Raw genomic sequence first — 22,942 nt, 5'->3', positions numbered from 1 at the left:
ACTCACGCTGGTTCTCCAGAGTTTTTGCACATTTAATCTGTGCTTCTTCAGTTTCAAAAGAATGATAAAATTTGGGGTTTCTACCAGTTTGAGAGGAACTTATGATTTAAAAAAGTATAGAGCCTGCTGTTTATTCTGTAGTGTAGATTCTGGTAGAGTTGGATATTTTTGTTTGCTTATTTGAGGTGATGGAAGGCTAATTACTAAAAGTAGTCCTAATTTATCTATACAGTCGTACTCTGCATAACAATGTTTTGGTCAATGATGGACCATGTATGCGACAGTGGTCCTGTAGGATTAGTACCATATAGCCTAGACATGTAGTGGGCTGTACCATCTAGGTTTGTGTAAGTACACTCTGATGTTCACACGATGACGAAATCACCTAACAATGCATTTCTCAGAACATATTGCTGTTGTTAAGTGATGCATAACTCTATACAAAAAGTATGCCACTAATATATTTGAAAGCTGTTTCTTCTTTGAAGAACATTTTGTACCATGGAGCTGCATTTCACTTAAGCAAATGGCTTATGGCATGAGAAATGACAAAAGCCACGTCTGCCTATTTCCTAGCACGTGACCAATTTCCTTGTATGTAAATAAGGATAAGAAAGGTCTTTATACTTCATAGATCTCTTGTCCAGATTAGATGAGATAATTCATATAAGGTGCTTATCCTAGTAAGCACATAACAAGTGCTCAGTAAATCATTTTTGTTATATTTTTTGTAACCACCAAATCCAATTTGACCTCTAATATAAAAAATCTACAATTTGCTTAATTTTTCCATATTTTGTTCCCTTAGATTTTATGAATACTCATGAGTGTTTCATGTGTATGTCTTGTTTTTAGTTTTAATAGTGTATTCTTCAAATTCAAAATATATTTCATAGTTACATGCAGCATTTATTTCAGCTGGTTTATATTTATAAACATCTGTAATCTCTAGTTTTATTTTTCCTTGTTAAAGATGTGTAGTATTTTTTACTTTTAAGTGTATAAAGTTAATGTTTCTTTACAGACTGTCTACATAATATCCCTATTTCAGGATATTTGTTAAGGTAATTCCTAGTTCCTTGTATACAACTTAATTTTTTTTAATGTAAGTTTTGTTAATTAAAAAGAAAAATATAGGGAACCTTGCAACTTTAGAAAGTTGAGGGTTTCTGTTTCTACTAGAATGATTGTTTAGGAAATAAGCACACCTAATTACTATGCCCTTTCATTCAAGTTGGGATTGAACCCAAGTGTTTGGGTAAGACTCAGAAATCTAATGCCAAGGACAAAAGCTTTGCATGTTTGGTGATGACATAGGGATGTTCTCATTCTTCATCCCCAGATGACAGTAATTCTGAGTTCTCAAAGGGATCATTCTATTCAAATGTTACTAAAACTCCATAAATTGTTCAGAATTGCAATACAGTCATTAAATTGTTCTTAAATATAACCTCCATTAAGTTTTTGGAATTTAAAAACAGAATCTAACCTTGCCTTAGGCTAGAAAGAAAAGTAGAAAGAATTATTAAGATTTGCACAGCTCTCTTTTTTTATTTTATGTTTTTAATCTTCAAATATGTTTCTAGTGTTCTTTAATAATGGCTACCTCTCTTTTTTCTATTAAAATTTGGAAAATGAGTTTTGCTTTAATATTTGTGGGAATGTTTCTCTGTTCATTTATGAGCAAAAAATGTTAGGTATAATATGCATGCCACTTATACCATTGTGGAAGTTCCAATTCATAAACTAGTTATTTTCTCTTCAGAATTGTTTTTAAAAAATCACTTAAACTGTTTTTAGCTTTTGGACAAGACATTCTTTCAATGGGAGCAAAAGCAGCCCCTTGGCACATTTTTATTCACTTCAAAAGAATCCTTGAGGAGTGGTTTTATATTTAAAAGCAAGAATTGTATTTAGTTTGCCTAGCATTAACTTCTTGCCAGAATCCTTAAAAATACAAAAGGTCAAGCAAATATTCTTAGATGTGAAAGAAGTAGTCCCCAGCATTTCTTTTTAGCTCTATCATAAACTTAAGTGTTAGAACTGGAGGTTAGGAGGGAGATGAATCCAAAAGTTGTCAATTTCGAAATGAATTGGTCATAACGGGCATGAAATATGCTTGCATGCACAGGTTCACAGAAGCTAGTCTTATGTTTCATTTATGGCTTCTTTATAGTTTAATAAAAGATACTTATGCTATGAAATTAATATTTTGTACCTGCTGTATACAGCACATCAAAAACTTCCTGCCGTATCTAGTCTATTTTTGAACCCTACAGGGATATTTTCATGGGTAAATTCTACCTTCAGTGTTTTTAAATTATGTATTTTTTTTCAAAAATATTTATCAAATTTTGGAACATTTATTATGTAAAGCAAGTTACATTAATATTTTCATTCGTTTTGTTCTTGTATATAATACTAGAAATCAATTATTGAGTTTTAGGGACATAAAATAACTCAAGTGAGTGGAAGATTTGGTCAATATTATACATTATAAATTGTGTAAAAATTGGAACACATTGGAATCCAGTTTTAACATGAGCTAGCTTAATATAAAATCTGGTTTAACTTAGGCATGAGTTGGATGCTACCCCAGGTGGTTTATTGCAGTTAGTACCCAAAGACCGCATTATAATAATTTTTTTCTGTAGTAATGTCTTATAGCATAAAATAGTATATAACTATATTCTGTATTACCTTGAACTTTTATTTTTGCTACTCCGGTAGTGAGACATCCTGAGGACCTCCAAGGAGCCTTAAACATAACTTTACAGGTATTTGAAGAATCAGTTGACTTGCTGCCTGAACCATGTACATCTTTAAAGCTCTGTTTAAATGTAACTCTATATATAAATTGATTGTGCCTTATAAGCTAACCACCTATAAAGATTATATGTTTTCTTCTTTAATAGCCAATACTTTAGATGATAAATATATAATTCATGTTTATAGTCATATAATAGACAAAATGTAGAATAAAGTAAAAAAATGTATATTGCTACCATTTTATGTGCTTCATAGAGAAAGCCACAGGCTGAGTGAAGGAAAAAAAGAGAGAGAGAGAGATCTCAGTGCCTAATAAGTTGAAATTTTCTTTCTTCTTTTTCCTAATAGTAATTGCTTATAATTTTTTAAAGAGTCTGCCGTGAGCTGAATTCTGTTCCCACAAAAGGGAATTGAAAGGAGTTGAAGCCCTAACCTCTCAATGTTCCTTATGTGGAGATAGAGCCTATGAAGAGGTAATTAGGGTTAAATGAGATCTGAGGGTGGGCCCTAATAAGGCCTCAGGCATGCACAAAGGAAAGGCCATGTAAGGGTGCAATGAAAAGGCTGCTGTCCGGAAGACAGGAAAAGAGCCCTCACCAGGAATTGACCATGCTGACACGTGATCTCAGACTTCCAGCCTCCAGAACTGTGAGAAAATAAATTTCTGTTGCTTCAGCCACCCAGTTTATGGTGTTTTGCTAAGAAAGCCCAAGCCAACTAAGGCAGAGACCATTACAGTTCACATCATTATAGCACAGGTCATGTTATATTTTGGGTTTCTTTTTTCTAACTAATAAAGATAATTTCTTTAATTTATAATTCTTAATTTCAGCCTGAATTGTCTTTGAGAATCAGATGATTATAGGCAGTTCCTAGTTTACCAAAAATGTACTGTAAGTTGCCTTTGAGAATTCAGAATACATTTATTTCTGGAAGCAATGCTTCTGTGGTGAATAGTTTCCCAGGCTAGTCCCCTGAAATTTATTATGCCCCTAGTATGGGTAACCTAACAGTAGTAAACATAAGTTTTAGATCCTGGAAGCAGAACATGCATTATTAGAGCCAACCAAAGGAAACAGGGAGATAATTTTTTTCTTTTCTAGGCAGAGAGCCAGTCCTATGCAAGATTAGATTAGACAAAGTTTGTCTTCACTTTAGCTCTTTCTATAGCTTTTCACCCTTCATCTTCAAAGTTCACTGCCCACCCCCTGCATCCTCTAGACCTACTTTTCTGAATACTTATTTTGACAGTCCCCATCAATTGTCTGATTAGAAAACAATCTGATTGAATCAATTCACCATAAAGCCAAATAATAAGGATCACTCCCAGAGGTATCTGCATTTTTAAAAAATTTTACTCTCCCAAATGAATCTCTAACTGGTAGATTTTCAGGTTATATTAAAAAAATTGATAGAAGAGAACTCAGAAATATTCTAGTCTGCTTCTGATAGCTTTTATTGCTCTTAATCCCTCTACCTTTTCTCCTCTGCTGACTTTCAAGATACTTAAAAGGGCTCAAGGTTCCTTGTAAAAAAGATTTATTCTACACTAGCAACTTTTACATAAAAAAGCATCCAATGGGGACCAGCCCAGTGGTTAAGTTCGCACATGCCACTTTGGCGGCCCAGGGTTTGCCGGTTCAGATCCCGGGTACAGACATGGCACTGCTTGGCAAGCCACGCTGTAGTAGGTGTCCCACGTATAAAGAAGAGGAAGATGGGCATGAATGTTAGCTCAGGGCCAGTCTTCCTCAACAACAAAAAAAAAGCATCCAGTGAACATAAAACTACTTACAACTTGCTGAAAGGACTTCCCGTCTTTTCTGTTGTGTGCAATTACATTTTCACATGGTTATAATCAAAATGCATGGTACATTTTCTTGACTGTATTGTATTAGTCTACCCTCATCTTAAACACTGCTGTTGTATTTTACTGAGGCTTATTAGCATCAATAATAGGAATAGAAAATTCTGTAGTAAGGGATTTTATAATTGGGAAATCCTTATATTTTAGAGGATAGTTTAAAACTTTGTCTCTTAAAGCGCTATGGTTCCTTGGGGTTGTCTCCAGTCCAGGGAATAGGAGCAGAGAAAGAAGACTCTAGAGTCCTTCACCTGGACTTCAGTGGGGAACAGCTCTGCTTAATCTGGAAGAATTTGTTTGATAATGGAGATTTGTTCCTAAAAGAATTTTGGTTTGAAGACCCTAATTTAGGAGGAAATTCGTAGTTAAAAATATAAAAAATTGGGATTTTCTCACACAAGTACCAAAAAGAAAACTGAGTTAAAGAATAAAATTAATAACCAATTTCTGCCCTATGTAAATTTTCTTTATTAGACATTTTTATACAAAATTTTTGGAAATCTATTAGATATAGAAGGTATCAATTAAAGAATTTACAAAGAAAAATATTTATAGATATTTGGTCACCAAACCTTAAGCATGACCCCTAAAACTAGGAAATACATGCTTAAGACCATATTTTTTGAGTATTTGTGTACAAAATATGAAAGTACCATTTTCTATTATCAAAGAACCAAAATTCTTTTTTCTTTTTTCAGTGATGCATCTTTATAACTTGAAAGTTATGTATAGGAATCTCATCTCCAAACATTTATCTCAGTAGAAAAAATAGGAATTTTTCTTTTTACCTTAGTAAAAGATATGCTTTAGTAGCTAAAATTATCTCTTACATGGCATTTTAATAGTATTTTTTTATTAATAGATTTTTTGAGCAATTTTAGGCTTACAGAAAAATAAGTGGAAAATATAGAGTTCCCATTTACCCTCTCACCGCCTCCTCCCAGTTTTCCCTATTATTAGTATCTTGCATTATTGTGATACATTTGTTAAAATTATTGCACCAATATTGATAAATTATTATTGTTAACTAAAGTCCATAGTTTACATTATGGTTCACTCTTGGTGGTGTACTTTCTGTGGATTTTGACAAATGTATAATGACATTTGTATCCACCATTACTGTATCATATAGAATAGTTTCACTGCCCTAAAAATTCCCTGTTCTCCTCCTGTTCATCCCTCCCTCACCCCAAACCCCTGATCTTTTAACTATCTCTGTAGCTTTGCCTCTTCCAAAATGCGATATAGTTGGAATCTTCTTTCACACAGCAGTATACATTTAAGCTTCTTCCATGTCTTTTTGTGGCTTGATAGCTGATTTCTTTTTATCCCTGAACAATATTCTAGTGTCTACATGTACCACAGTTTGTTTACCCATTCACCTATTGAAGGACATCTTGGTTGTTTACAAGTTCAGGCAAATATGAATAAAACTGCTATAAACAGCTGTGTGCAAGTTTTTTTATGAACTTAAGATTTAAACTCTTTGGGAGGGCCAGCCCACTGGTATAGTGGTTAAGTTCACGCACTCCACTTCAGCAGCCCGGGGGTTGTGGGTTTGGATCCTGGGTGCAGACCTAGGAACCGCTTGTCTAGCCATGCTGTGGCAGCTGTCCCACATACAAAATAGAGGAAGATTGGCAACAGATATTAGCTCAGGGCCAATCTTCCTTACCCAAAAAAAACATATGTATATATGAAATAAACTCTTTGGGGTAAATACTTGGAATGTGATTGCTGGATCATATAGTAAGAATATGTTTAGTTTTATAAGAAACTGACAAATTGTCTTTTAATTTGGCTGTGCCATTTTGCATTTCCATCAACAGTGAATGAAAGTTCTTATTGCTCCATATCCTCACTGGCATTTGATGTTGTGCGTCTTTGATTTTCGCTATTCTAGTATTGTTAATTGTTCATTTGCAATTACCTAAGGACATATGACGTTTAGCAGGTTTTCACATGCTTATTTGCCATCTGTCTATCTTCTTTGGTGAGCTTTCCAGATCTTTTGCCCATTTTTTAATTGGGTTGTTTTCTTATTGTTGAATTTTAAGAGTTCTTTGTATATTTTGGATACTGCTCCTTTATCAGATTTGTGTTGTCCAAACATTTTCTCCCAGTCCATGGCTATCTTTTCACTCTCCAAACAGTGTCTTTTGTAGAGCAGAAATTTTTAATTATAATGAATTATCAATTTTTTTCTTTGAAAATATATTTAATAAGGTATTAAATGTATTCTTTCTATAAAAAGAGATATATTTGGAATCAATTTATGCTGCGTAAATGTTTATAGATAAAAATCACCATATTTACTCAATAGTTTATTTTTGTCTTCATTTTATAATTGTGATGATTTATAACTTGTAATGCAAGGGAGAATTATTCCCTTTGAGAACTATTATCCATGAAAAAAACCATTCTCTTTTCTTTTGAACATTATGCTACTGTATTTGAATCAGATATTTCTGCCTGCATGAATAGAAAAACACTCTCCTCAGAAGCTGGGACTCCCTGCTGTACAGGAGCAGTTTTAACTTGGGCACATGCAGTATTTTATATGTAGATCACACACTACACAATGGCAGTACTATATAACCATGTTTTAAATAACTGTACTAGGTGATAGATGAGGAGAGGGACATTTTAAATGAAGAAGTACATTATAAAAAGAAGCTATTACATTTGTAAAGTTTTGTCTGATTCAAGAACCTTGTCACATCACATACTGGCAGTGATGTAATGGAGTCTCATTCTGTAACTTCTGCTGCTAAGTCACTTAGAACCTTGGGCAAGTCTTATCCTCTTTGTATTTCCATTTCTTCACATTGAATGGAACCATTCCTCAGAGCTTTTCTATCTTAACAATTCTAAAGTTTTATATCCACTTTATGACTCTTACATTGTACCATTACCTATCATTTTTAAACAGTATTAGAGCTAATGTTAGGGGAAATTGTCTGCAGAAAACATAGATATGCCCACATTGTGAAACAGTAAGACAGAAATTTAAAGCAAGTAATTTTTTTTCACATACTGTATTTTCTGGTTTTTTAAATCTTATTCAAAAGATAATTGAGGATTTTTAAATGATAGCAATTTGCTGACATGTCTCTTGGAAACATATCTAATAGAGTATATCCTGGTAGGTACAAAGCAGCAAAACACAATCATTCTTTGCTATGCTGGGGTACCTAATGTGTTTACAAGCTCCTTCCAAGAAGTACTGGAGACTTGGTTTTATTGTTTGAGTGGGCTAGAGAGAGAAGGTGGGGGAAGTGTAGTGAAGGGATTTCAGCCAGTCTCAAGGTGTGTGCTATAATTAGAAGCAGGACCCTCATGCTTGTAAAGTATGCCTTTAGACCCCTTGCCTTTCAGGGCAAGACTGGGAGATGGGCGATTTTGCCCCTTCCCTCTGTGCTGAACCCTGTGGAGATAGCTGCAGTGTTCATGCACCCATGAAGCACTGCTTCTTTGTTTGCTATAGTGTTATTGGTCTCATGGATGCCAGCCCCATTGGCTTTCAGAGCTAGATGTTTTGGGGGTGCATCCTTCAGGTGGGAGTCTTAAAAATTGGGGCCCTACATGTGTAGTCCAAACCTTTCACTCCTCAGGGAGAAGCTGTGAGTTGGGAGTTCTCTACAGATGGTATGACGCTGTGCCAGGAGTGGGATTTATGAAGAGAGCTGTCTCAGCCTTTCCTACCCATTTCAGGGTGGGTATTTTCTCATTCACTCGACATATAGGAGTCTCAGCTTGTTTCTGGATTTCTTTCATAGGGAATTGGTCCCTGTCTAGCTGTACATTCGGTGTGTCTGTGGGAAGAGAGAAGTTCAGGAACCTCCTGTGTCGCCATCTTAGTCAACTCCCCTCTGCTTTCCTTTTAGTAGTATACAATCTACTAAATTTCTTTTAGAAATATCAAGCAATACAAAGGATGAGCAAAGACTAGACCAGAAATGGGTGTTTCTTTGCCAGCGTCCTGTCACCTACATTAAGAAACTAACAGATGCCAAGTGAAGATTCGTACTAGAGCAGAATGTAACTTACAGTGTAGATTCATCTTTCTGCATTTTTAATAAGTAATTTGGAAGCTTTCTTTGAGGACTGGTGAGCTTAAGCAAAACTCTGAGAAATGTTTCTTTAATCTGGGAGATTGGCTTGTTTAGGATTATTCAGTTTCTTTCCTTATTTCTCTAAAGGCACCCATGGACTTCATTTGCTGACCTTATTATAACAGTCTTCATTTACATTAGCATATTAAAGGTTGAAGATTCACCTGCTGTCAGTTTCATTTCCTGTGTAACACCTTGTCTTTAAAGTAATGTGCGTTGATTTTCGTCATTCCTGTCAACTGCAGAGCTGCTGTTGTCTCCCTTATTTGAAAGGATATGTCCTCCCCACCCCTGAAATAGAGATAAATTATCTTATTGGATGAGGAATACAGGGATGTTTAGGAACATTTTGTTGTATAGCTACAGCTTCATAGAACTATTTGTCTGAGTCGTCTGCACCCACTCAGCTTAGATAGAATGTCTTCCAGAAAACCATTTCTGACAACCTCCAGCCCAGATTCAGTACCTCTACTATGTATCCCATAATACCTTGCGCATTTTTCTTTCATATCTTGATTTTTGGTTTTTTAAAGCTTCATTAAGACAGAATCAGTAAAAGTAGCTGTTTGGTTTTGAGAATCTTGATTAATGAGTTAGGATCCATCTAGACCAGGTAATTTTGGTTACTTTAAGCTAAAATGGGTTCCTCAACTTAGCACTTGGTGATGATGGGAAAAGTTGTTGAAAATATCTTAACATATACAGTGTAATAAAGCTTTAGCAGATTTTATTGGCATAACTGTCTTGTAATAATTTCCAATAGTTTCTCATTCCTCCATGGCTATAGGAAATATTCTGGTTCACTTTGGAACCTCAACCACATGGTGCTATTATCTCATATTTTCTGTGTCCACAAGTCCTTTTTTCATTTCAGGGCTGTTATTGCAAAGTCTTGGAATGTGTGCTTCCTCAGCACAGCCTTTAAGAACAGAACCCTTAAAAATTAATTTCCAAAAAGGGTTTTGATTCTCCACTTTGCTCACCAAAATGCTGGTTATGCCTGTGTGGTACCATAGCTCTGTCTATTCTGACTGAAACCCTATGTCAGTGTCTGTGTTCTCTTTGGTGGCCACATCCTCCCTTCAGGCCAACATTCATCTGGATGCTGTGGCAAAAGGAAAGGTGTTTACATACCTTTCAGCAAAGAATTCCCTCTTTCATGGGCTTTAGACTGAAGTCAAATCCCCGTTTTACAGAAATATGCAAACCATGTAATTCTCAGTGTGCTACTATTAAATATGTCCTCAGAATCAGTGTGTTCAGCTATTGTTTAAGGACTTCATGACTTCTGTTGCACACCACAGGAACCTACTCAACACTCTGTATCAGTCATCCCAAACTGCTGAATTATAAGCTTCCCCAAGATAGGATCTATGTCATCTCTTTGTATTCTCAGAACTTAAGCACTTAAGGGAGGCTTTGTTATTTGTTAAAAATAAAATAATAAGTGACTAAATGAAAACTTAAGTGCCTCGTGGGTCCAGATGCTATGAACTTCATAGAATCTTTCTCATCTCACTTTCTTCAGAAAACAGCAATTATTTACAAACACATATTTTTAAAAAAAATAAACCAGCAACTCATTATTTGCTCTCTGGTGACTTTATATACTTCATGATATATTAACATGTTAACCTATCTTAACAGAATAGTAGAAAAAAGTTTGTGGGAAAGTATTTCATCATGCAGAAACATATTGGAAACACTAATAAGACTAACTAAAATATAAGCACATAGTGTCTCTTAGTGAGTATTCTTAAGACTTTATAAGCATTATCTCATTTGTGTCTTCCATCAACCCTCTCAAATAGGCACTAACTTATGTCCTTGCTTCTGAGATACCGTCAATTGTAAGAGACATCATCAAATTAATAATAGCTTGATAGTGACTGTGCGTGTTAGAGGCACAGAGACTTCCACTTTAATGTGCATATCTATTTTATAACATTTACTAATTTTAAATGTTAAACGTTTAGAAAAGCATATCTTAGTAACACCCTTAAGTACTTCAGGGGTTGAGGTCCAGCCCACAAGATACAGCAGTTATAGCATGCTGGCATGGTTCTGCATACAAGTGGCTCTGCATGTTGAGTGCTGACTTCTGAGACGTAGATTTGTTGAACCTATGGGGTGATCTACAGAAACTGTCTGAACATCATTAAACAAATTCATGAAACTTCTCATTGAACGTGGTAGCCTGAACATACTTATTTACATCTGCTCCCTTCTGAAACTGTACTAAAATGAAATTTGCAAATAAGAAATGCGTAAACCAATAATGACAAAGAGAATGAAGAAGAAGATGACAGTGGATGAAAAATAAAAATAAAAAATATTAAAAAAAAAGTTGGACAATAAATGAGCAGGTTAGAGAATGCTGAAACTTATAGGCAGGAGAAACCAATAAAATGCAACTGATTACCGCAATAGAACTCAAGTAAGACTCAAGAAAGGATTTAGAATAGAGGGCACCTCTGAAGAAAAGGGAGAAGGGCTGAAAACAGGATTTGCCACAAGTCTTTACCTAGAAGAGGCAGAGTCCTAGCTTCTTTCCCCTGCTCCTCACAGACAGGAAAGGACTCTCAGCAGAAAACTGGAGCTGTTTTTCCGAAAAGTTGAATTAAAGAGGTTCTGGACATGAAGATACTAGTTCCTTCTGAAGATGAGGGAGGGGTGACATGTCATACCAAAAACAGGGTATTAAGTGAAAATCTCTATACTTCATGTTAAGACTTCCAAGCCCCCTCCCTTGTTCTGTTTCTGTCATGCTGGCAGCCAGGCAGATGACTGGAAGATTGCTCTCTGCAGAAACTATTAGTCTGAGAGAAAAGCTCTACAGATGCTTACATTTGTGGGAATTACAGTAGTGAGGACCACCAGCTGACAAGACTCACCCATGTGCACAGAGTTTCCATTTGGAATTTTAGTACCTCCTTTATAAAAATGAATGGAAAACTAGGGATCACCAGTATTTGAAGAAAGCTTTAAATATGAAAGACACTGAGAAAATAGAGACAGCAAGGGAGCGGATGAAAAGAGAGAGAAGAGGGCCAACCCTGTGGCGTAATGGTTAAGTTTGCACATTCCACTTCAGTGGCCCAGGGTTCACAGATTTGGATCCCGGGCATGGACTTAGCCCTGCTCGTCAGCCACACTGTGGCAGTGTCCCACATAAAATAGAGGAAGATTGGCACACATGTTCGCTCAGCAACAGTCTTCCTCAAGCAAAAAGGGAAAGATTGGCAACAGATGTTAGCTCATGGCCAATCTTCCTCACCAAAAAAAGAAAGAGAGAAAGATAAAAAAAGATAGTACAACCATGAAACAAGCTCCAGAGGCTCTACAAAAGAATATTCAATTGTTCCTTAATTGGAAATTTAAAATATTCAGTTGGAAATTTAAAAATGCAATAGAGAAATTGGAAGAAAAAGTTGAGTAAGTCTCCCAGAAAGTAAACAAAAAGACAGAGGGGAGAATTGGAGAAGGGAGACATGTGACTGAAAAAGCAAACAGAAGTCAGGAGAGAAAACTATCAGAATTCCTTTCCAAGAATTGAAGACAGGTTTCTAGATTGAAAGCCTCTACCAAATGTCCAACCCCAACCCATCACAGACAAAGGACTAAGGATTTGGATTGCCGCAAGATTCTCTACAGCAGCAGCAGAAGCCCTAAGACAGGAGAGTTATGCTCTTCCTTTCTGAGGGGAAGTGATTTCCAACCCAGAGTTCTGTATCTAGCCAAACTATGAAATCAAATGTGAAGATGAAATAAATACATTTCAGACATGCAAGATCTAAAACAAATTTATCTCCATGCATCTCTTTTTAGGAAGCTACTGGTGGATGTGTTCCACCAAAAACAAGGGAAAAAGACATGGGATCCAGAAAACAAGCAGTTCAACACAGGAGAATGGTGCAGGGAATCCCAGGGTGATATTTCAGAGAAGTTCCAGAAAAAACATTTTTAAGCTTCTCTGTATAAACTGGCAAGGAAAAGTCATCCTTATCAGGTTGTCACTCTTTGGCTGACTTTGCTTTTCAATTGAGAATAAATATTAAGAAAGACTAGTAGGTGGAAATTACATCAGCTACACTTGGAAGTTATAAAAGCAAAATATTGTCTCAAAAAATGACCATGTGTTCTTTCCACCTCTTCATTCCAATGCAGAGCTGTTTCTCCATGAAAACTTTATTTTAGAATTCAGTGTTAGTCTTCTCTAGCATTTCTGAAACTAAAGATGAGTAGTTTCCAAAAGATATTAGTAGTAGAACCTTTTCCCCTCCCTAAATAAAACTTTATGTGGGAAAACCATTATATAAAAGACATGAGATGAATCTGCTTTCGTTGGGGCCTGTGCTACCTACATACCTTTCCCTCTTCCTCCTGCTGTGACCTCTGAGGCACCTTGGAACCTCTGAAGAGCAGTTTGAACACTATTGCTCTAGATGAAAAAGCTACTGAACACATGGCTCATTTTGTTCTTATTTGTCAGTATTATAACTTGAATACTCATTAGTTTCATGAACTCACAAAGCAGAAGCTTTCATAGTGAGTTGGGGAACCTGTGTATATGTGAAATGCACACTAAAATTCTATCTTGACAAGTTTGCACCTATCTGATTGGAAGAGTTAATCTCATTTTTAATGGAATGTCTTTGCCTCAGTTTCAAATAAAAGTTGGAATCTCTAATTTCTACATTCCTGACATGTTTGAGTTTGAAATTAGTAAGTCATATCTTTTCCCTTGTAAGCATGAGCTGAGGCAAACATGGAGCATCCAAATAGCACTTTCTTTGGGGTGTGGGAGCCTGCATTTCAAATGCTCCTTGTAATACATCCTTTGTCCTTCTTAATGCTGTCCTTTCTTTTTTCCATGTCACTCCTATAAAAGAATCTGTTGACAGATTTATGGTTTTAAATAGCCTTCCAGATACAATCTTCTCTGGTAAATAAAACTAAAAGATGAGGTTAAAGAATAAAAACAGATAACTTAATGCTGTAAGAATTTGAGTTTTTATATAGCGTGGTCATTAGGGCTTGTCTGTCACGTAGGAACTGAATCTGCCTGTGTACCATGAAAATGTAAAAAACGCAATAGTAGAGCATGGCAATAACTTTTCAGTCTGAAAAATGAATTATGGTGAGCGTTAAAAGTGCTGTTTGTTTGAAAACATCAAACAACCCAATCAAAAAATGGGCTGGAGACATGAACAGACATTTCTCCAAAGAAGATATACTGATGGCCAGTAGGCACATGAAAAGGTGCTCATCATCGCTGATCATCAGGGAAATGCAAATCAAAACTACACTAAGATATCACCTTACACCCGTTAGAATGACAAAAATATCTAAAACTAATAGCAACAAATGTTGGAGAGGTTGCGGAGAAAAGGAACCCTCATACACTGCTGGTGGGAATGCAAACTGGTGCAGCCACTATGGAAAACAGTATGGAGATTCCTCAAAAAACTAAAAATAGAACTACCATACAATCCAGCCATCCCACTACTAGGTATTTATCCAAAGAGCCTGAAGTCAGCAATCCCAAAAGTCCTGTGCACCCCAATGTTTATTGCAGCACTGTTTACAATAGCCAAGACGTGGAAGCAACCTCAGTGCCCATCAACAGACGAATGGATAAAGAAGATGTGGTACACATATACAATGGAATACTACTCAGCTGCAAAACAGAACAAAATCATTCCATTTGCAATAACATGGATGGACCTTGAGAGAATTATGTTAAGTGAAATAAGCCAGCGAGAGAAAGATAATCTGTGTATGACTCCACTCATATGAGGAATTTAAAACTATGGACCAAGAACAGTTTAGTGGATACCAGGGGAAAGGTGGGGTGGGGGGTGGGCACAAAGGGTGAAGTGGTGCACCTACAACATGACTGACAAACATTAATGTACAATTGAAATTTCACAAGATTGTAACCTATCAATAACTCAATAAAAAAAAAAAATGTGCTGTTTGTTTGCCTTTATTACCAGTATACCTTGTGTGGAGAAGGGTAGTCCCTGACCAAACATTTTGTGAACTGGTTAATGTTTAATATTTATTTGTAAGGCTTAGAAATATAATGAATAAATAGCTATAAATCTTGTATGCTTTGTGCATCAAAGAATTTAAGTTTATGTTGCTTTCCCATTTACCTGTTCCTTTTAGATTCTTCAGCTAAATAATGCAGAAAACATAGCTTATAAAAGAGGAAAGTAACATTTTAAAAACTCCACCTTTTATATCTCTACCTGTAATTTTAAGAATTAACACCTTGACAAGTGTGTATCTTCGCAGGCAAATTACCTTAGCCTAAAACTTGATCGAAGTACAATTAGAAGAACACTTTGAATCGCAGCTAGAGGTATTATTACCTTCCTATGCTCAACCTAGAAAGCAGATGCACAGATTACCATTTCAGCTCAGAGGATATGTTTTTATCTTGAAGACCTTAAAAAAGTCAGTTATATGTGAAAATCAACAGAGCAGTCCATCATTTTTATCCTTCAGTCATTCTCTAAGGATACTTTTTGTGATTCCTGTGAAGAAGCAGAGCCATAGTGTTATGTCTGCATAGGTAATAGGATGTACCCAAATATAGTATGATTGATGATATCCTTGTAGTTTACTGCAGCCCAGTGCTGGACAGTTACTGTAGCACTCCAGCCCCTCACTTAGGATCTACTTTCAAAGCCAAAGCATTACCTAGACATACCTTTAAGGAAAATTACACCTTCCCAGCTTGGCAAGAAAATAATAGTTGGACTGGCTTGAGGATGTTCTTCAGTTCTTTTTTTATCATCTTCTGGTTTTCCACCTGTAGAAACAGTTAAAAATATCCATCTGTTATTATTTTTCTTCATTTTGTTTTAATTAAATGAGGATGCTCTTGTTATCAAGAGTTGACACTAGTGAATCCCTCCCAGCAGGAAAACAGCAATGCACAAGCTCCAGGGAGGTCCGTGTGAATATCGCCACTTGACTTGGGCAGTGCCCAGTCACTGTGGCCTTTGCTTTTCATGCAAGGTTTATGGCATGAAGGATGTCCTGATCCCGCTGGGTTAAGCTTTCCACTTGTTCTCATTTGGTTTCTAGCTGGCTTACTCCCTCCTGAGAACAAAGTTCCTTGGCTACTTGAGACTCATTGTTCATTTCATGGAACTGAGATGCACATACATTTGAATAAATTTAAGTGTTTCATTTGCCATTTGTAACATACTGTAAAGTCCTCCTAGTCCTGCAGTTAAAATTCTACCCTGGGCATTATTCTTAATATGTCACTGATTTTTTCACGCCCCAAAGTGATATTGATAATTTCAGTTTTCTGATTGGAACATGAATAAGATTTACCTATACTAGTTTTGAAAGATTTAGAATAATAAGTATTTCGCATGCTAAGAATCATGATGACAGTAACAATGCACTATAGGGCACAGTGAAATTCTTTCAGGTGTTGGCAAGAATGATCTTTCCTATCAACTTATAAATGTTTCCACCAGTCAGCAAAGGCAGCACAAATTTCATCACTTGGTATTGATGCTCAGATAATACTAGCAGTCAGGATGCCGCTGTTGAGTTTTTGTCTGCTAGAAAATGTTTTGCTTTCGTTTTCAAAGATGGCAATTGACAGATAACCCATTCTCTATGTGTGTGGATATAATGGAAATACCACTGTGAGTTCAGAAGACCTTTCCTTACTAAATACACACAAAGTCCGTCTTTAGGATTTTGCCGTTTCCAAACTTGGTTATGCACAACAATGTCTTGAGCCTATGAACTTCCCCTCCTCACTCCTTCATTCTAGTTTGCTGTTTAACAAGTTAATTCTCCCTCAGTCTCCAACAATGGATGCTAAATGGCTGTAAAAATTAGTTTGGGGTTGCTTTTCTTATGGTCATCTCATATCAGAACCCCACTTACCAGCTTCAGTTATTCTCTGGAAAACACTCCAGAACAGCTAGAACTTCAGGAATTAGAGACAAGTTATAACCAGAAGAGAAGCATATCCACCTGTAGAACTTTATGTGAGATAGAAGCCTGCTAGACCACTTACAGGGACGTCCACTTGAATTAGGTTATAAATGATCTTTGTTGGGGAAAAAAAGAATAGATAAATCCGTAGCCACCAGATTTTCTATTGGCCTTCATTATACATTCAGTAACAGGTAATATGTTAATAATATTAGTAATGTTTGCCACGATTTTTATCTAATTTAATAGAACGACCCCGTAAGATACACAGTTAGTATACTCATTTTACAGAAGAGGAAACTGTAGCTTAGAGCAACTTATTCAAGATCTCACAGCTAACAGCTAGTGGAACCAAAATGTAAATCCAAGTGTGACTCGAAAACCTATGCCCTTAAATCCTAGTTTCCTGGGTTATCCATTGTGTCTTTAGAATGATTTTGAATGTTTTCAGTAAACGGGGAGGGTCAGGGGATGAATACAGTTGGGAGAAGACAAAGGTACTGGCAGTAGAAGATTTCCTTCAAAACTTTGAGGAAAATGATTTTGACCTAGAATTATATGCCAAACCAAACTTTAGAAACAAGAAGATTAAATAAAGGCATTTTTTAATATTCTAGAAGGGACTCAACAGTGTACTTTTTTTTTACAAAGTTACTTAAGGGGTACGCCAGCTACACAAAGGAGTAATTCAAGAAATAGGAAGACCTGGAAAGAGTAATAATGGAAAGTCTTAGGATAAGAACTGTGCTGCAGGTCTAGAGAGCACTTAGTCCCTATGGACTAGGAGAATGTAGGGTTCTAGGACACAGGTGTTAGGGTAAAGGGAGAGTGGGCTCCATAAACTAAGCATTATGATTGAGATGCCAGAAGAGCAGAAATTTTGAAGAAGGAAAGAATATTAAGTATGTGTGTTGGGTTAGGAAGAGTCATTAGATAATATACTTAAACATTCCTCATTGATTTTCAACTTTAGAATCCATCTATTGACAAGGCTTAATTATGGTTACAGAAGAGAAGGTAAAAGTTATCAAAACTAATAAAATTGAGAGAAGGAAGGGGACAGAGAAATACACTGAATAAAATTACATTAATATCCTAATCTTACAAGGTAAGGAATCCAGGTATGTACTATCTGTAGTTAATGGAACAAGAAATAGAGGTTAAAGTATATTGTTTAATGTTACAAAGTAAAAAAGGGGAAGTATACCTAAGCTAAATATACATGTATCATGGTAAGACATCAATAGATAATGTCTGAAGTTGATAAATCAAGATTTAACAATAGGCAACCACAAAAGAATTAAAAATAAAAAGTGTTAGAAATTGTTAGTCTGGGAAGTATAATGAGGGTAGGGAGGGGAAAGCAAGGGACTGTTGCTTTTTTTATAATGTATTCCTTACTTCTTTATTTATTTTAGCCATGTGCATGTATTACTTGAATTTAGAGAAATAAATTTTGATTTTAAGGAAAAATGAAGGAAAAAATGCTACCAAATTGTGGACCTGCTCCACATTATCTTCCTGTGTTTCTAGGATGACTCGAAGTACCTTGATCACAATAAAGCAGACTAGTCAAAATCGCAAGTTGGCAAGCCGTTAATTTATCATGGGTAACCCATGGAGAAATTCAGCTTGCCTCCAGCGATTTCCAAGATGAAATCTAACCCTCACTGAAGGGACAGATCACAAAAGTTTCAACATAAATGGTGAAGGAAATTATGAGAGCGGTGTAAGAAGTCCAGAAAGGGAAATAAATGCATTGAAACTTCAAAGGAAGTAGAGAGCACATCCAGTGGGGGAAGATCAGAAAAGCCTTCATTGAAGAGTTAACATTTTGGTGAACCTTTAGAAGATAAGTAGAATTTTGTGAGAAGACTGTGGGAGAGAAACGTTTTATGCAGAGGGAAAGGCAGAGAAGGATGTGACTCAGTAGAGACAGATGTACACTGAAAAATGGACTATGTCAAGGTGTTTGGAGGTAAGGCTCTAGGAGTGTGTAAGGATTATATTATAGGGAACCTAGAATATGTGCATGGCTGGAAGCTCGTCCTTTGCTAGGTAAATGCCAAAGGACTTTTGAAGTGGCATCAGAGCTATGACTTAGGAAAATTAACCTGGGAACGAGATGGCTAGTCAGGAAGGTATTATAGGGTAAGAGTGGTATAAAGTAGGAAGAGGACAATGCAAATGAAAAAAGAGAACAATGAAAGTAAATATCAGCAATTACAAGAGTTGGTAATTGATGAATGAAAAGAACATCAAAACTGACTGTTTTCAGCCTGATGACTAAGCAAATGGTATTTATCAGCAAATATAAGAATATAGTAGTTAAGTTTCTATTTGTTGTAAGAGAAACCAGCTAGAACTGACTTGAGCAAAAACAAACAAAACAAAACAAAGAATGTTTTCAAAATAGACTGATCTCACAGTATTTAAGGAATAGGCCTTTGGAAGGTCAGGGTCTAGAAGGACTCCACAATCCTCAGCAACAGGAATTATCACTACTCCGCAGCCATGAAAGTGAATCAGCTACCCATAACTCTTCTTTGTGTCTCTCAGTTCCACAGTCCCAGGAGAGAGGAGCTAATTGGCCCATTCTGAGTCATGTGTCTGCTCCTGAACTACTTGTCTCTGGATGGCAGTGCAGGGAGGGGCAAGGTCATACCTTATAGATATGGAAGGTATGCTGCTGGAAGACTAATGTCAGGGTCATTTCCCAGAGAAAAGGAAAGTGTTGTGAGATAGGCTATATATAATTGATTAATTGTGTATATTCTATTCTTGAATTCACAGATTAGGCACACTTAACTTCCTCTACTTCCATATGTGAAACGTAATATCTTGCTATTCTATAAACAACTATAAATGTACTCGGCCCTCCCTAACTAAAGATAGCATTCAGAAGCGATACTCTGTGACCAATATTCTTCAAGTTCGTAATCTCCTAGTGATTCCCATTCTTTCTATGGTTCCATCATGATCCCATCTTGCCTGTAGCCTTTCCAGATGCTGTCATCTAGGGATTAAATTGCAAATTTAACTATCACCAGTATCCTCCATATACAATAGTTAGGGAAAGGAAGAGGGTAGAGGAAAAGCAAATGACAAAAGAGAGTGTCATTTAAAAAGAGGAAAGAAAAAAGGAAAGGGGTAGGATTTTTCTTTAGATATTCTAACTATAAACAAGGACAAAGTGGTAGAGGCAACATTCGTAGTTTCTGCACTTGGCAATGGGGCCACAGTATATATGACTGACTTTCTCCACTGACACTTTGTGTTTCTCTGCCTTTGGTTAATATTTCACCAAGTCAAAGTAGAGTTCTTATACTATTGGCATGACCCAAACCTACATTCCTAAAGGGTCTCAGCTCTGAGTGGAATTGTTTGTTTAGTGTTGTGATAGTCATCCATTAGTCCTAACCAATGGTCATGTAGTACAAGATGTTCTGCCCCAGAGGTCACCAAGGCTCTACTCATACCTTCCCAAGCCTCTATTATGCATTATCAGTCCTACCCTTACTTGCCAACACTGTGATCTCTTTTTTTTTTTTTTTTTTTTTTGCCTGTTCCCTCAGCAAGAGAAGAAACTCACAACGGCCAGGTGGCAGACCCAGCTCCTACTTTAGTTGAATCTTATGTCTGCGGGTGGAAGCATTCCTCCTTTGGAAACTAAAACTTTAAGATGGAAAAGACCTTTTGTTAAGAAAGGGAAGCAAAAATTCTGAGACTGAGTCTTTAGATGTACTCTACTTAATTGTTAGACCCTTACATTCTGGTTGTAGTAGTGAATACAGTGAGGATCAGCCCATTGCTTCACTTTTACTTTCTTAAGTGAAAAGTGACTTTACTGAACATGGACATTACTCATGCCATATGTCAGCGGTGCATAATGCATTCGGAGGGTCAGTGTAGTGGCCCTGGCAGAGCTCTGACACTTAGGTAATGCAAACTCAAATCCAGAATAATTGTTTTTCTAGTGAGTAAAAAATCACTGTGCCTTTCATAACAGAAGGGGCTCACTGTAAATGACTTACCTCTGCCCTCGGTTGATTCTCTGAAGGACTAACATTGGGTCAGTTTTTATTAATGAAGCCACTGGTTAGTTATTTGCTTAAAACTCTTCCCTGGCAAGCGTGCACCAAAGGCCTCTCTTACCTCTACAAACTTCATCTATTACCACTCTAGTCCTCTTGTCTTTTACTTCAGTAACAAAATGGTGCTAGGTTTCCTGTACACCTATTTCTTGTCTTTGTACTTGTCCTTATACTGTCTCTTTGTAGAATTTTCTAACCCTCTTCACCTAACTCCTCCTCCTCTTGGGCTTAGGTATTCTTGCTTCAGGAAGACCTTGACCCATTCTCTTTGGGTTCCTTTTCTCAACTCTTCCAGAAAACTCTCCTTAGTATTGGACTTATTAAACTGTATTACAAATTTGTTCACATATCTTTCTTCAACTAGACTGTGATTTCCTTAAGCAGATAAGTAACCAGTGGCTTAATTAATAAAAATTGACCCAAAAACCTAGTGTGAGCCTATCTGCATAAACAGAGCTCCTCTTCTTTTCCTTTGAGTGGAGAAGTAGGTTAGACTAAGTAAAGATGAGGTTTAGGGGAGCGTGTGTTTTTTCTCACTGAAGTAGAAATATGTCTACGGTGTTGATTTTGCCTTATGCATCTGCAGAATTGACAGGGATCTGGACAGAAGGCATAGTCCAGTCCTGGGTTCCCACAGTAGCTAGCTAATCATTAACTCAACTTTGTCCTCTTGGGCTATACTATCTAGTACTACCCCCATCCATCCTGAGAATGAATCTGAGAGTGAGCCTCAAACAATACTTGGCTTGGTTTCACTACTGGAAGGTTTGTTTTAACTAAATACTTCTAGTTGTGGTATGAAGGGCAGACTTAACATAGAGATGACTAGAAGCACAGATAATAGCCCATATGAGGGAATAATAAGGCCTGAACTTGTATTAGTTAAGGATGGTGACATGAGGTTAGATTCATAAAGTATTTAGGAGGCAAGACTTAGGGATTAATTAGTTAGATAATAAAAGAATAAGATAAAATAATAGATAATAAAAGACTAGATAATAAAAGAATCAAAGGTGACCCTTACTTGACTTTCTCAAGTGAGAGAAAAAAATATAGGCCAGTTTAGGGGTAAATGTAATAAATCCAGTTTGGGACATGTTCAGTATCAAGGACCTCTTTTTTTTTTTTTTTTTTTTTTGAGATTATATTGGCTTATAACATTGTATAAATTTCAGGTGTACATTATTATATATCAGTTACTGTATAGACTGCATCCAATTTGCCACCAATAGTCTAATTTTTATCCATTACCATACATATGTGCCCCTTTACCCCTTTTGCCCTCCCTCCCACCTACTTCCCCTCTGGTAAGCACTAATCTGTTCTCCTTATCCTTGTGTTTATTTATCTTTCACATATAAGTGAAATCATATGATGTTTGTCTTTCTCTGTCTGGCTTATTTTGCTTAGCATAGTACTCTCAAGGTCCATCCATGTTGTTGCAAATGGCACAATTTTGTGGTTTTTTATGGCTGAGTAGTATTCGTACCCCATCTTCTTTATCTATTCATCCATTGATGAGCACTTCAGTTGCTTCCATGTCTTGACTTTTGTGAATAATTCTGTGATGAACATAGAGATGCATAGGTGTCTTTGAATTGTTGATTTCATGGTTTTTTTGATAAATACCAAGTAGTTGGATAGCTGGATCATATGGTATTGCTGTTTTTAATTTTTTGAGAAATGTCCATACTGTTTTCCATAATGGCTGCACCAGTTTGCATTCCCACCAGCAGTGTATGAGGGTTTCCTTTTCTCCACATCCTCTCCAACATTTGTTATTTCTTGTCTTGTTAATTAAAGCCATTCTGATAGGTATGAGGTGATATGTCATTGTATCTTTGATTTGTACTTCCCTAATAATTAGTGATGTTGAACATCTTTTCATGTGCCTGTTGGCCATCTGTATATCTTCTTTGAAAAAATGTCTGTTCATATCCTCTGGCCATTTTTTTGCTTGAGTTGTTTGTTTTTGTGTTGTTGTATGAGTTATTCATATGTTCTTTGGAAATTAGTCCCTTTTTGGGTATACAATTTGCAAATATTTTCTCCCAGTTGTTGAGTTATCTTTTCGTTTTGTTCATGGTTTTCCTTGCCTAGAATCAAGGACTTTTGAGTCATCT

The 22,942-nt window shown here is 36.4% G+C and overlaps 1 protein-coding gene across 6 annotated transcripts in view; it reads left to right on the top strand.

Moving 5' to 3' along the window:
• AFG2A (AFG2 AAA ATPase homolog A) overlaps window positions 1–22,942 on the top strand; it is a 309,252-nt gene that overhangs the window by 249,915 nt on the left and 36,395 nt on the right. For 2 of the 6 annotated variants that reach the window (XR_011436155.1, XR_011436156.1), the window contains exon 16: window positions 17,699–17,833. The exons of 3 other annotated variants lie outside the window; for them this stretch is intronic. Coding sequence is in view for 1 of the 3 variants with exons in the window: in XM_023636597.2 (XP_023492365.1) it covers window positions 17,699–17,722 (24 nt within the window). In the remaining 2 variants the exon portion in view is untranslated. Of the gene's footprint in view, window positions 1–17,698; window positions 18,199–22,942 lie in introns of those variants that run through there. One more of the 6 variants, XM_023636597.2, reaches the window with a different exon arrangement.

This window comes from Equus caballus, chromosome 2 (assembly GCF_041296265.1).
Source record: "Equus caballus isolate H_3958 breed thoroughbred chromosome 2, TB-T2T, whole genome shotgun sequence".
Classification (NCBI taxonomy): Eukaryota; Metazoa; Chordata; class Mammalia; order Perissodactyla; family Equidae; genus Equus; species Equus caballus.
This window is presented reverse-complemented; position numbering and strand designations above follow the sequence as displayed.